This window comes from Mastomys coucha, unplaced genomic scaffold (assembly GCF_008632895.1).
Source record: "Mastomys coucha isolate ucsf_1 unplaced genomic scaffold, UCSF_Mcou_1 pScaffold22, whole genome shotgun sequence".
Classification (NCBI taxonomy): Eukaryota; Metazoa; Chordata; class Mammalia; order Rodentia; family Muridae; genus Mastomys; species Mastomys coucha.
This window is the reverse complement of record NW_022196905.1, coordinates 250001083-250014358: the sequence shown is the minus strand read 5'-3', so window position 1 is coordinate 250014358 and position 13276 is coordinate 250001083. Positions and strand designations below refer to the sequence as shown.

The window sequence follows — 13276 nt, the reverse complement described above, 5'->3', positions numbered from 1 at the left end:
GAAAGGCCATCATAGTACCCATTTCTTATAGCAGCTGTAACAGTTAACAAGAGCTCCAGTAAAGGGGTGGGGGGATGCTGCTCTTGCTGCTCTTCCTTTGCATCTTCCTCAAGCCCCAGAAGCACTCACAGTAGTAATATGTCCTGGATAATTGTGACTATAACTCAGGAGGGCAGGGCTGACCAGCCTCACCTATACCTCCTCATTGCTCCCCTGTGAATCCTCACTCCTGCCTGCATCACTTCCTTGAACACCACAAACACCGGAAGGACCATGTAGCTTGACCCCTCTGTCTGTACTTGATGGACCTGAGCATCTATCAGCAGCTCTTGATCATTTGATTTTCCCTCAGATGACCTCCCTGTATATTGTAGATTTTCTGTTGGTCTTGTCTTTTCCTTTTTGATTGTATGAACTCCTCCAGTTTTCTACTAATTGTCTTGCCCAACACTAGGTCTTTTGTATTTGATTTCTGATTGGCAGTCTGTGGTACCAGGTCAGATCCATTCTGGCTACCTTCCTACAGTGAATTCCCTACATTCGCTTTCCCCATCTCGTCCCAGCCCTTGTCCTGCCCCATCCCTGCTGAGAGTTGTCCTCATAGCTAGGAAAGAGTGCTTGCACCTTTTAGAAGTGGCTTGTTCACATATTGACCTCTATTCCTCCTTTTCATTCTAAAAGGATTCTTCAAAAATAAAATTTAAAAGCCCTATGGCATAATAATTCATGATGAATTATTATTAAATTATGAGTTCATGTTATTCACCTCTCTGCCTCAGGTGCATTTCAAGACTCCCGTAGAATGCTTTAAAACCTCAGATTAGTATTAAGCATTCTGTATACTATATTTTTTCCAGTATGTGTTTGTTTATAATTGGTTTTCCTTTTCTTTTCTTTTTTTTTTTTTTTTTTTTTTTTTTTTTTTTTTTTTTTTTCTTTTTGTCTGAGACAAGGTCTTACCACATATCCCTGGTTGGCCTGGAACTCACTTTATAGACCAGGCTGGCCTAAGACTCACAGAGATCCACCGGCCTCTGCCCTCCCCCAAGTGCTGGGATTAAAGGAGTGTACTGCCATGCCTGGCTTTTGTCTATAATAGTTTAATTTATAAATGTGGTTTGGTAAGAGATTAATAACAATAATAGGACAATTGTAATATATTATTATAAAAGTGATTGGCCCCCCAAATATATAAATTTGTAACTTTAACCTTTTCACTTAACAGAAGCACCTTTATAGCTTCTCTTTGGCAAATTTGAATTACATAAGAGTTACTGCTGGGGCGGGGTGGGCTGTGGCTCAGCAGTTAAGTACTGACCTTCTTCAGAAGGTCCTGGGCTGGTGAGATAGCTCAGCGGGGAACGGAAGGTCATGAGTTCAAATCCCAGCAACCACACGGTGGCTCACAACCACCCTTAATGAAATCTGACACCCTCTTCTGGTGCGTCTGAAGACAGCAACAGTGTACTTATATATAATAAAGGAATAATTCTCTAAAAAAAAAAAAGAGTTACTGCTCATGTGCTTAGGAACATTGTAGTAGGTCTGTCTTGAACATAGGAAGCCCTGTAGTAGCTGATTAGGTCTGATATCCAGGTAGCTACCAAGCAAGAAACCCATGCCCGATGGGTGTGCTGGCCTGGGGCGGTGGGATAGAGAGTGAGAGCTTCATCGTGCTTCTTAGAATTGCCTACTTCTGGAACTTTTTATTTAATGTTTTTGGGCCATGGTTGACCATAGGTAACTAACTAAAGCCATGGAAAGGAGAACCATGAATGATGGGCAGGCCGCTGTCCTGAGAGAATGTAGACACTGATCTGGCATTACAGAGGCGAGTCACCTCACCAGGAGCTTGGTGCAGTTCTTCCTTTTACTCAAGTTTTTACTTGAGTAAAAACCTTTTGTCCTCTCCAATCTTGTGCAAGTTATGTGTGGTAAGCAGATGACTGTTGTTCTGTGCTTGCTATGACGTTTTCATCAATTGCTAATGTTATTACGAAAATGATCATGTGGTCTGCAGGCGATACCGTTTGTTTCCTGTGGTGTGTGTATTCCCCACCCACCATTTTCTTCCTCTGGAAGGATTGCAATGTCCTGGACACGAAAGTGCTACAATGGAGAGAACACCTTACTTCTCAGCTTAAGGGACACATTTGAGTTTCTCCATTTTTTTTTTTTTGTTTGTTTGTTTTGTTTTTTTTGAGACAGGGTTTCTTTGTATAGCCCTGGCTGTCCTAGAACTCACTATGTAGACCAGGCTGGCCTCGAACTCAGAAATCCGCCTGCCTCTGCCTCCCAAGAATTTCTCCATTAATTCCTGACTTTTTGGTAGATGAGCTTAAGATAATCTTCCTTTTTCTTTCTTTCTTTCTTTTTTTAATCCCTGTACTGGCTAGTTTTGTGTGTCAACTTGACACAATCTGGAGTTATCACAGAAGGGAGCTTCAGTTGGGGAAATGCCTCCATGAGATCCAGCTGTGGGGCATTTTCTCAATTAGTGATCAAGGGGGTAGGGCCCCTTGTGGGTGGTACCATCCCTGGGCTGGAGGTCTTGGGCTCTATAAGAGAGCAGGCTGAGCAAACCAGGGGAAGCAAGCCAGCAAGGAACATCCCTCCATGGCCTCTGCATCAGCTCCTGCTTCCTGACCTGCTTGAGTTCCAGTCCTGACTTCCTCTGGTGATCAACAGCTATGTGGAAGTGTAAGCTGAATAAACCCTTTCCTCCCCAACTTGCTTCATGGTCATGATGTTTGTGCAGGAATAGAAACCCTGACTAAGACAACCCCCAATGTTCTTATGTTAAGAAATTGTGGTTGGTGGGCAGTGGTGGCACACACCTTTAATCCCAGCACTCTGGAGGCAGAGGCAGATGGATCTCTCTGAGTTTGAGGCCAGCCTGGTCTACAGAGCAAGTTCTAGGATAGCCAAGGCTATACAGAGAAACCCTGTCTTGAAAAATCAAGAAAGAAAGAAAGAAAGAAAGAAAGAAAGAAAGAAAGAAAGAAAGAAAGAAAGGAAGGAAGGAAGGAAGGAAGGAAGGAAGGAAGAAAGGAAGGAAGGGAACCGCTTTTTTGTCAGTTTGTTTCTTGACTCTACTGAACTGTTCATTGGTAACCTAGTGGCTGAATTGCCATATCCTTAACTTTTCTGGTGTAGACTGTCACATGACTTCAGACTTTGGGAATATTTTAAAGATTTTATTTTATTTAAAAAATATGTGTGGTGTGTATGATGTGTCTGCATATATGCATGTGTACTGGTGCCTACAGAGTCCAGAAGAGGGTGTTGAATCCCCTGGACCTGGGATGTGAGCCATCCACTATTAATACTAGAACCCAAAGTCAGCTCCTCTGCCATAACAGGAAGCTCCCTTTTAACTGCTGAGCATCTCTGGAGTGCCGATGGCAGGTGCTGCAATTGCACATTGGAGGGGCCCTAGCTCAGGTGAAAGATACACTGGGGTCAACTCCACTTTGCTCCTGATGGACAGGGCAAAGGTTCCCTGCTATTGCCAGATGTGACCAGGTCCCTTTTGAAAGCCAAAACTGGTGCCTACTGATTCTGGAGTGGGTGGAGCTGGGTAAGGCCCGTGCCCGTCCTCCTACCTTCATGTCCACCTGTGTCTTCTCTCCCCAGAACGTGCTGGCCAAAGCCCTCTATGACAACGTAGCTGAATCCCCAGATGAGCTCTCCTTCCGAAAGGGTGACATCATGACAGTGCTCGAGCGGGACACTCAGGGCCTGGATGGCTGGTGGCTCTGCTCACTGCATGGGCGCCAGGGCATTGTGCCTGGTAACCGCCTCAAGATTCTGGTTGGCATGTATGACAAGAAGCCAGCAGGGCCTGGACCAGGCCCACCTGCCACCCCACCCCAGCCCCAGCCCAGCCTCCCCCAGGGCGTCCATGCTCCGGTACCTCCAGCTTCCCAATATAGTCCCATGCTCCCCACTGCATACCAGCCCCAGCCTGACAATGTGTACCTGGTACCTACTCCCAGCAAGACTCAGCAAGGTCTCTACCAAGCCCCTGGGCCCAGCACACAGTTCCAGTCCCCCCCAGCCAAACAGACATCCACATTCTCGAAGCAAACACCTCATCACTCATTTCCCAGTCCAGCCACAGACCTTTACCAGGTGCCCCCAGGGCCTGGAAGTCCAGCCCAGGACATTTACCAGGTGCCACCTTCTGCTGGCATAGGGCATGACATCTACCAAGTCCCTCCATCTCTGGACACCCGCAGCTGGGAAGGAACGAAGCCACCAGCAAAGGTAAGGCCAACTTGGCACAACTGTAAAACCCCCTGGGGTTAGCCTAGGGCCCTAGGCTAACCTGGTTAGCCAGTGCCCACGCTCCAGTATCATTATGTATGTGGTCTGAGGTCAAGGAGGGAAGTATCTGGATAAGCTTACCCATTTATCTGATGCAGGTGGGTGAGTAAGGGACATTGAGGTGGCCATAGAGGATGAGGAAGTCCTTAGCAGGCTGCCCTGAGTTGGAGAATGTTAACCACAGGTTACAAGCCTGAGATAGGTCTAGAGGTGTGAAGAAGTGTCCTGTGTTCCAAGTGAGGAGGAAAGGCCAGGGCTGCCACCCAGGGACAGTCCCAGGGCCTGATAGCCAAAGCTGAAGGTGAAGAGTTCAGGGAGGAGGAACCTGCCACAGCTCATGTTGAGGTCAGTTTACTCTGATGTAAACCCACATTGTACGGCTTAGTGTGACAGCACAGAGGAAGAGCTGAGAAGAGCAGAGCATCTCCTCTTGGAAATTGCATCTCGAGGCAGCAGGCCTGGACCAAGGAGGCTACCCACTTCCTAAGGAGCTTCCTTGGACAGGGTAGTTATGTCACTCGGTTACCTTTGTCCCACTCAGCTGTCCGGGAGGCAAGGTGTGAACCTTGTCAGGTGTATGTCACTTAAAGGGACTTCCCTGAGAAAAAAGGATCATGCTACTGAAGGACTTGCAGCACACCCCCAACTCCAACCCCCACCCTGGCTTTCTGGGCCCCATGAGGGTAAGGGAAGCTACTTTGTCTTTCAGGAGTTGTCACTGAGTTGAAATCTAGCATGTTTAGTTGCCCCTTGTTCCACAGACCAGTTCCATCTCTCTGAGGCAGGACCTCTGGGCTCTAGGTTGTGTCTGGGTCCTCAGTTTCCCCATGGCTCCTTCTGTCCCTCTGCTCATGGAATAGGCAGGACTAAAATAGAAGGAGAGACCCTCTGACGTCACAGTGACTCAGGAGCCACTTTCCTTCTGTTCATTTTGGCTTGTTTTCCTATAGCAAAGCCTTTTAAGAACTGGGCAGTGGAGCTGGACCGTGGTGACACACACCTTTAATCCCAGCACACAGCAGGCAGAGGCAGATTGATCTCTGTGAATTTGAGGCCAGCCTGGTCTACATAGTGAGTTTTAGGACAGCCAGAGCTACATAGTGAAGACCCTATCTCAAAAAACAAAATGAAAAAACTAGGGACTGGAATTCCTAGACCTGGCCTCTAGATCTTGAGGATAGATTTGCCATGCCCAGCTCCCTGAATCTCCTCCATGTCTTCATCTGCTGTCCCCTAGAAGGCCTTAACAGCTGGACAGGTGTCCCAGAGGCTCTGGTGGAGCCAGCCAACTGTGGTGGGCACAGCAGCCCTTAGGAGCCTTGGCAGCGCACGCTCAGCTAAGTCGTTTCATGTTCTGATGATGTCTAGTCCAGAGCCACCTATGTCTGCATGCTCAGCCATGTCACTGAGCCTTTGTCCTCAAAGCCACCGAGGGCCAAGGTAAAAACCTAATGAATACCAGCTAGAAAGCAGGTCGTGTCACCCCATGCCTGCCCACAAAGAAGCTTGACATGTAGGTGGCCTGGATGGGCCTGTAGAAGATGAGATTTCTTGAACCTTGGCCTACAGGTCCCTGAGTCACTGGACCCCACTTAGTGCACGAACTGCCTCTTTAGTCACTTGATCAAAGAAAAGCATGTAATAGATGCCTACCATCAAATCAAGGCCCTGACAATAGGGGGCAAGGGGAGGAAGGGGGCATATCCTGTGTCCAGTGAGCCTTGAGGTAGGCCAAGGTTCATCCCTCCACACACAAATGCACATGCACACCCATCAGACTCAATCCCTATCAGTTCCTCACCTCCTGCCCTTGCAGTAAAGCTTAGGTCAGCAGTTCATCTGGGCTGGAGGAGAAAGCCTGCCCTCACACACCCAGGGACTCATTAGCCGTGTTCTTGTCTGCCTTTGGTGAACCATCCAGGCCAGTGTTCCTGAGACTCTGACCCGACCGATAGCCTAGGAAGAGAAGCCCTGTGCCCATTCCTAAGAAACTTTGTCATTCCCGGGCCGAGCAGCCATTGCATCTGCTTTTATTTTATGAACATGAAAGAAATGCTTTTTTGCCACAGAAAATGCATAATGTATGAGAAAGTCTAGAGTTAAATCCCTACGCAGGGAATAATCACTGAGAAATGTTAGCATATTTTGTCTAGCATTCTGTCTTTTAGAGGTGCGCATATCTACTTTTTTTGCTTCATTTGGTTTTTCAAGACAGGGTGGGTTTCACTGTAGTCCTGGCTGTCCTGGAACTGACTCTGTAGACCAGGCTGGCCTCAAATTCATGGAGATCCACCTGCTTCTGACTCCAGAGTGCTGGGACTAAAGGTGTAAGCCACCACCATCTGGCTTATTTTCAATTTTTTTTTTAAATTTATTTTCTCTCTGTAAATCATGTAGCTTGATTTTATTACAAAGAGTATGGCGGCAAACGTCTAATGTGCACGTTTGTGCCTACATCTTTCAGAAACCTCTGGTGTCTATGAAACTATGACCCCTTGTTCCAGGGACTGAGGGGACAGTGCCATAGCGTGTGTTACATGTGGGAGTAAGTGATAAGGATAGGGCCAGGAGAACTTGCTCCCTGAAGAGTGGCCATCTGCTGTGTAGGTGGAGAAAGCAAGATCTGAAGGACCCAGGGGCCTCTGGCTAGGCGTGGGCACCAAAGGCTAAGGGACAGAGGCTTTGTCCCTTAGGACCCCAGCAGGGAAGGTATCTGTCCGCAAGGCCACTTTTGAAGGAGCACTCCTGAATCAGGACTGACAGCTTGCCAGTTGAGAGAAGAGATACATGTAAACTAAGGTTTGTTTGTCGGGGAAGCAGCACCCCATGGTCAGCAGAGGGTGATGGGATGCTTGGCCAGGTAGGCACCTGCCAGGCCCCATGGTATTCCTGTGCTACTGCATTCCCAGAGGAGGGATAGGATGGTGAGCAGCCAAGCTGACGCAGGCTAGTGAGATGCTGTCCATTTTGTAGTGGGAAAGATAAGCAGCCAAGCTGTCTGGAGGGGTGGGGCCCCAACACAGAATGAACAGCCGAGAGACACTCCTCTTGTCTTTGTTCCTCCTACTTGAGTCCTGCTGCTTGGATTCCTGCCTTGGTCCCTGTAGAGCCAGGGCTACTCTGGAGGTTTCATCCCCATTTAGAACTGATAAGCTGGGGTGTGCTTGCTGATTCAGTCTCCCTTTTCCTTCAGACTTGTGGGGAGTTAGAGGCTAGAAAGAAAACCAACTCTCTCCAGCCCAGCCTAACACACGAGTCTGTCTGTCTGTCTGTCTCTCCTTCCAGGACCTGCTAATGGGGCATCAGGTGCAGAGCCGTGTAGCCTGTGATTAGCAGGGCTCAGGAGCTCTCTGATGAATCTATTTCCCTAATGAGCTGCTTTTTCCCCTGCTTTCTCTATTGAGCAATAGAGAAACATTTGCTAACAGAAAATTCCTAACAGAAAAACATTTGCTAGCCAACATAGCTGTTTACTGTCACCTGATTCAGGTGTAGGAATAGGAGCTCCCTTTAATGTTAGACTAACCACTGGGGGTCTGGAGTGAGAGCCTCTGGCCTGTGCTTGGAGCCCTGTATACATGAGGCCTTGATGGGTGCTGACAAGGCAAGGGTGCTCCGCTCTCTATCCTGAGGCCTAGCTTGCCTCTGAGAGGTACACTGTCTGTCCCTTTGGGGTTTGAATTCCCACCTGGGAAGCTTTGGGCCTAGAGAAGCCTCGGGCCTTGCCACAGGCTTCTCTAACCTGCCACGTCCCTCCAGCCCCAGTCTACTCTGCCCTGGGCAGGTTCCAACATCTAAAAATAACCCTGGAGGGGACTCAAGTCTGGGGCCTGAGCAGGGAAATGAGTCTGTAGAGGCAGCTGCAACTCCACCCCCAGGCCCTGTATTAGTGGCTGGGGACACCCCACAGAGGAGACCCTGAAGCTGCTATAGTGGCACACACCAGCCTGCCAGGCTGTCTGTCAGAGGGAGCCCAGAAAGAAGCCCAGCTGGCCTGAATGTCAACTGCCTAGCTCAAATGTGCTGCCTGGGAGATTGTCAGGTCTGGGTCTGCTGAGTGCCCCTGTGTCTTGTTGGGGGGCTGGGAATGGGGAGATGGCACTGATATGTGCCTGCTGAAGCTTCGGTTGAATTCTAGGATGTTGAACTGAAGGAGGCAGAGTATGTATGTGGAGGCCCTGAGTCAACCCTGTCCCAGACATCCCCTTTGATTAGAAAACAAAAGGCCTTTCTGTGGAGAAGGCTGAGCAGGGAGCCCCATAGGGGAGGTTACCCTGAGCCTGGCTGGAGAATCTTGTGGAGGGGAGGCTGCCTGGCCCACTTCCATCCCTACCAGGCTGAGTGCTGCTGTCAGGGGACAGCGTGGTCTGGGGTTAGTGTATGAGCATCCCAGAGCATACCTCCTGACCCTGCTTCTCCATACTGAGCCATAGCTTTGCTGTGGCCCACAGCCATGGATCCAGGGTCAAGGCCCTGGGGAGGAAGCATCTGGCTCTGACTAGTGATTCTCACTGAGGGCTTACCTGTTCAGGTGGGCAAGGCAGCCATGGGTGTGGGTACAGAGAACATAGGGTTGTGGTCCTACTTAGAATTCCTTTGCCATGTAGCTGACCTTGTATTGTAGCCCTGTGTGTCTTGTAGCCCTGGGGTCAAGAGTCCCACTAAGTTATGCTGTGAGCAAGGGAGCTGCTGCAATTCCAGGCAGTGCTCGTTGCTTCCAGGTCTGGAAGTGATGATGATTAGGTCATTCTCTTGCTGAGCAGAACTTTCTGAGGCAGGGCAGCTAACAGGTATGACACAGGAGCCCTTACATGGGGTCCTGCTGTGCTCAGGACTTCAGTGCAGGCTGCCCCTTGCCCACTAGCATTGCCTCTGGAGCCAGGCCTTTGTACCCTTCCTATTCCATCTTGTCAACTGTGTATAACCATAATTGCCCTATTCTGTAGAATCTACTGGGTTATCCAACTTCCTGTTTTATGACCCAGAACCAGGGAGCTCTAAACAAAACCTAGGGGTCTCATTATTTCACAAACACTGCACTCCACTCCAGAAAAAGAGTAAAGTACCCAGGGAGTGAGAACCAGGGCTCCAGGCCCAGCCGTGCAGAGCCGTATGACAGCCTGTGGGTGGATTGTAGGGCCAATGGTACAACCACCGTTTGTTCCCAGGTGGTGGTTCCTACGAGAGTGGGACAGGGCTATGTGTACGAGGCCTCCCAGACAGAGCAGGATGAGTACGATACCCCGCGCCATCTGCTAGCTCCAGGCCCCCAGGACATCTATGACGTGCCCCCTGTTCGAGGACTGCTTCCCAACCAGTATGGCCAGGAGGTAAGCTTTGGGGATCAGAGGCATGGGAGAGGGCCTTGACAGGTATGGGAGCTGGGCCTTGCCCTGGGAGCTGCATTTTCTCAGCCTCGCCAAGGCCTGGGTAGCACAGCAGCCACAGCCCAGGTACCTAAGGTAGGCTTCCAGGTCTACCCACTAGACCAGGTGTCCCTGACAATTGTGTCACTATATCTTCTTTTGTGCCCTCCAGGTATATGACACTCCCCCCATGGCAGTTAAAGGCCCCAATGGCCGAGACCCATTGTTGGATGTGTATGACGTGCCCCCTAGTGTGGAGAAAGGCCTGCCGCCATCCAACCATCATTCGGTAAGGAGTCACTGAGTGCTGAGGCCTTGGCTTCTAGAAGTGGAGAAAGTCGAGGCTGAGCGTGTGCACTGGGTTTGGCCTGCTGTCTGCACACCCTGGCTCTGCCCTTACTTGCTCTGGGGATATAGAAACTGAATACTCAGGCTGTAGAGATGGCTCCATGGTCAAGGCACTGTTTGCTTTTCTTGAGGACCTAGGGTCAGTTCCCAGCATCCATGCAGTGTCTGCCCACTATCTATAACTGCAGTCCCAGGTGATCCAATGCCTTTTTCTGACCTCTTGGTACCAGGCATGCTTGTGTTGCATAGACATACACACAGACAAAGCATCCATATACATAAAATATACAAATTAATTTTAGAAAGGAAGTTGCTCTTCTGCATCTCAAACAATGGCCCATTGCCAGGCCTTATTATTACATATGCTCTGAGAGGTATCAGCAAGGAGACCACAAAATCTGTCTTCCAAAGTAGGACACTTGGGATGTGAAAGGGGACCACTAGTCATATAGAGTTGTCTTGAGAGCCAGATGGACTAAACAACAAGCCCAGCCAAGTGCTCACTATAGAACAAAGTCTGTCAGTGACCACGAGGTCAGGTGACATGGTGAGGATGACAGAGGCAGCATCGGCAGTATGGTAGCAAGTATCTCCTACATGTCTGCAGGTAAGAGTTGGACACTACACCTAACACAGACAGCCCTCATACTGTGGGGGAGTTCCCCATCTTTTAGATGAATAGCCAGGCACAGAGAATTAATTAGTCATCTGGCCCAGAGCTAGGCTCTTGACATAGTCATTATAGCTAAGACTCATGCTTGATGTGTACACCAGCTGTGTCTTGCCTTTAGTTCCATTGCTGGACAGATGGACAAGAGCTGTAACCAGTACTCGGTCCCCTAGGTGTATGACATTCCTCCTTCTGTGAGCAAGGATGTGCCTGATGGCCCACTGCTGCGTGAGGAAACATATGATGTACCTCCTGCCTTCGCCAAGCCCAAGCCCTTTGATCCGACCCGACACCCATTGATTCTTGCTGCGCCTCCTCCGGACTCCCCACCAGCTGAGGATGTATATGATGTGCCACCCCCTGCTCCTGACCTCTATGACGTGCCCCCTGGTTTGCGGCGGCCTGGCCCTGGAACACTGTATGACGTGCCTCGTGAACGGGTGCTTCCTCCTGAGGTGGCTGATGGGAGTGTGATTGATGATGGTGTGTATGCTGTGCCCCCACCAGCCGAGCGAGAGGCCCCAACGGATGGCAAGCGTCTGTCGGCCTCTAGCACGGGCAGCACACGCAGCAGCCAGTCGGCATCTTCCTTGGAGGTAGTAGTGCCAGGCCGGGAGCCCCTGGAGCTAGAGGTTGCTGTGGAGTCCCTGGCTCGGCTACAGCAAGGTGTGAGCACCACCGTAGCCCACCTTCTGGACCTGGTGGGCAGTGCCAGTGGGCCTGGGGGCTGGCAAAGTACCTCTGAGCCTCAGGAGCCTCCTGTGCAGGACCTGAAAGCTGCAGTGGCGGCAGTTCATGGGGCAGTACATGAGCTCCTGGAGTTCGCCCGCAGTGCTGTGAGCAATGCCACCCACACTTCTGACCGCACCTTGCATGCCAAGCTTAGCCGGCAGCTACAGAAGATGGAGGATGTGTACCAGACACTGGTGGTCCACGGTCAGGTCCTTGACAGTGGCCGGGGAGGTCCAGGATTCACTCTTGAAGACCTGGACCGCCTGGTGGCCTGTTCTCGGGCTGTGCCCGAGGATGCCAAGCAGCTAGCCTCCTTTTTGCATGGCAATGCCTCACTGCTTTTCAGACGGACCAAAGCCCCTGGCCCAGGGCCTGAGGGAAGCAGCTCCCTGCACCCCAACCCCACTGATAAAGCCAGCAGCATCCAGTCACGCCCTCTACCCTCACCTCCAAAGTTCACCTCCCAGGACTCTCCAGACGGCCAGTATGAGAACAGTGAAGGGGGTTGGATGGAGGATTATGACTACGTCCATCTGCAGGTGGGTGTTCACCCTGCCCAGTCCCAAGAGCTCTGATTCTGCCACTGTTGTTGCAAAGACCCTAACACCCTGATTCCCCTCTCATCCCACACACTGAGAGATCAGTAGTCAGAGGGAATTCAGACTCCAGGATTGGCCACTGGTGAACCCTGTTTTTGGATTGATAATTAACATGGCTGTGCCCCTGAGGATTGAAATGCTAACCAGGATGGCTCCAGAAACCTTGGGGATTCTCTGGTGGCCATAGATATAACTCATTCTGTGTATAGACATTCCAACGAGACAGACACTGGGATCCAGGGGAGTAGACAAGGGAAATGGGGAGGTGGGTAAGAGTAGACCTCTGAAAAGACACCTGCATGCCATTTCATATGTGGGCCAAGGGCAGAATTTGGATTTGATTTCTAGTATGGGAGCCATTCCAGGAGGGCTGTGGCCTTGTGGAGTGAGTGCATCCTTTGCAAGGGAACCCTCCTGTGCCAAGCTGCTTCCTTTAGAAGCCACCTCTTCCTGGGACTGGTGTACCTGCACTGCCACCTGGTGGTTTTCCAGCCCTTGCACTCATGGGATCTGCTAGTGCCTCTGTCCCAGAAGAGACTTCTCAGTCCAGGTCTTCTCTTTCCTCTAGGGGAAGGAGGAATTTGAGAAGACCCAGAAAGAACTGCTAGAAAAGGGCAACATCATGCGGCAGGGAAAGGGCCAACTGGAGTTGCAGCAGGTGAGGCTTCCATTTGTCATCTCTCACAGTGAGATCTACCAGGGATAGGGCCCTGCTTGCCTTCTGTCCAGCCAGTCACCATCCAGCATCACGGCCATCACTCTCTTCTGGCTAATTAAAGATGTCAATCCCACTGTGTTGCCTAGCCTCATCCTGAACCACCTGAGCTCAGCTTCTCCTCCCACTGCACTCTCTTGAGTGGCTGGGACCATGGCTGTGCACCACCCATGCAGTCTGATGTGGCTCTTTTTGAAGCTGCCAGCAGAGCTGAGGCTGTAGCGGTTGACTAGTGTGTTTGAGACGTTACAGGCTTGGCAGTAAAACACAAATGTAGTTAATGTCAGTAATGTGTACCTCGTAGAGAGCACAGAACACTGTAGGACTAGAAACGCTGGCAGCCAGTGTCACAGAAGCTGACGTCCTGCCATCAGCTGCTCTTCACAAACTGTGCCTCCCTGTGCCTACTGGAGATGACACTTGTGAGCTGTCAAGCTCTCTGTTAATGTTGATCTTAACTCCTTTTTATAGGCTACATAATGTCTATTGTTGAATGTTTACTTTGTATCCAGTTCTT

General features: G+C 50.3%; 1 protein-coding gene across 2 annotated transcripts in view; it reads left to right on the top strand.

Annotated features, from left to right (window-relative positions):
* Positions 1-13276, top strand: part of Bcar1 (BCAR1 scaffold protein, Cas family member) — a 34769-nt gene that overhangs the window by 19951 nt on the left and 1542 nt on the right. For both annotated transcript variants that reach the window (XM_031341473.1, XM_031341474.1), the window contains exons 2-6: positions 3637-4269; positions 9498-9659; positions 9868-9984; positions 10887-11984; positions 12613-12702. In XM_031341473.1, coding sequence (XP_031197333.1) covers positions 3637-4269; positions 9498-9659; positions 9868-9984; positions 10887-11984; positions 12613-12702 — 2100 coding nt within the window. The remainder of the gene's footprint in view (positions 1-3636; positions 4270-9497; positions 9660-9867; positions 9985-10886; positions 11985-12612; positions 12703-13276) is intronic.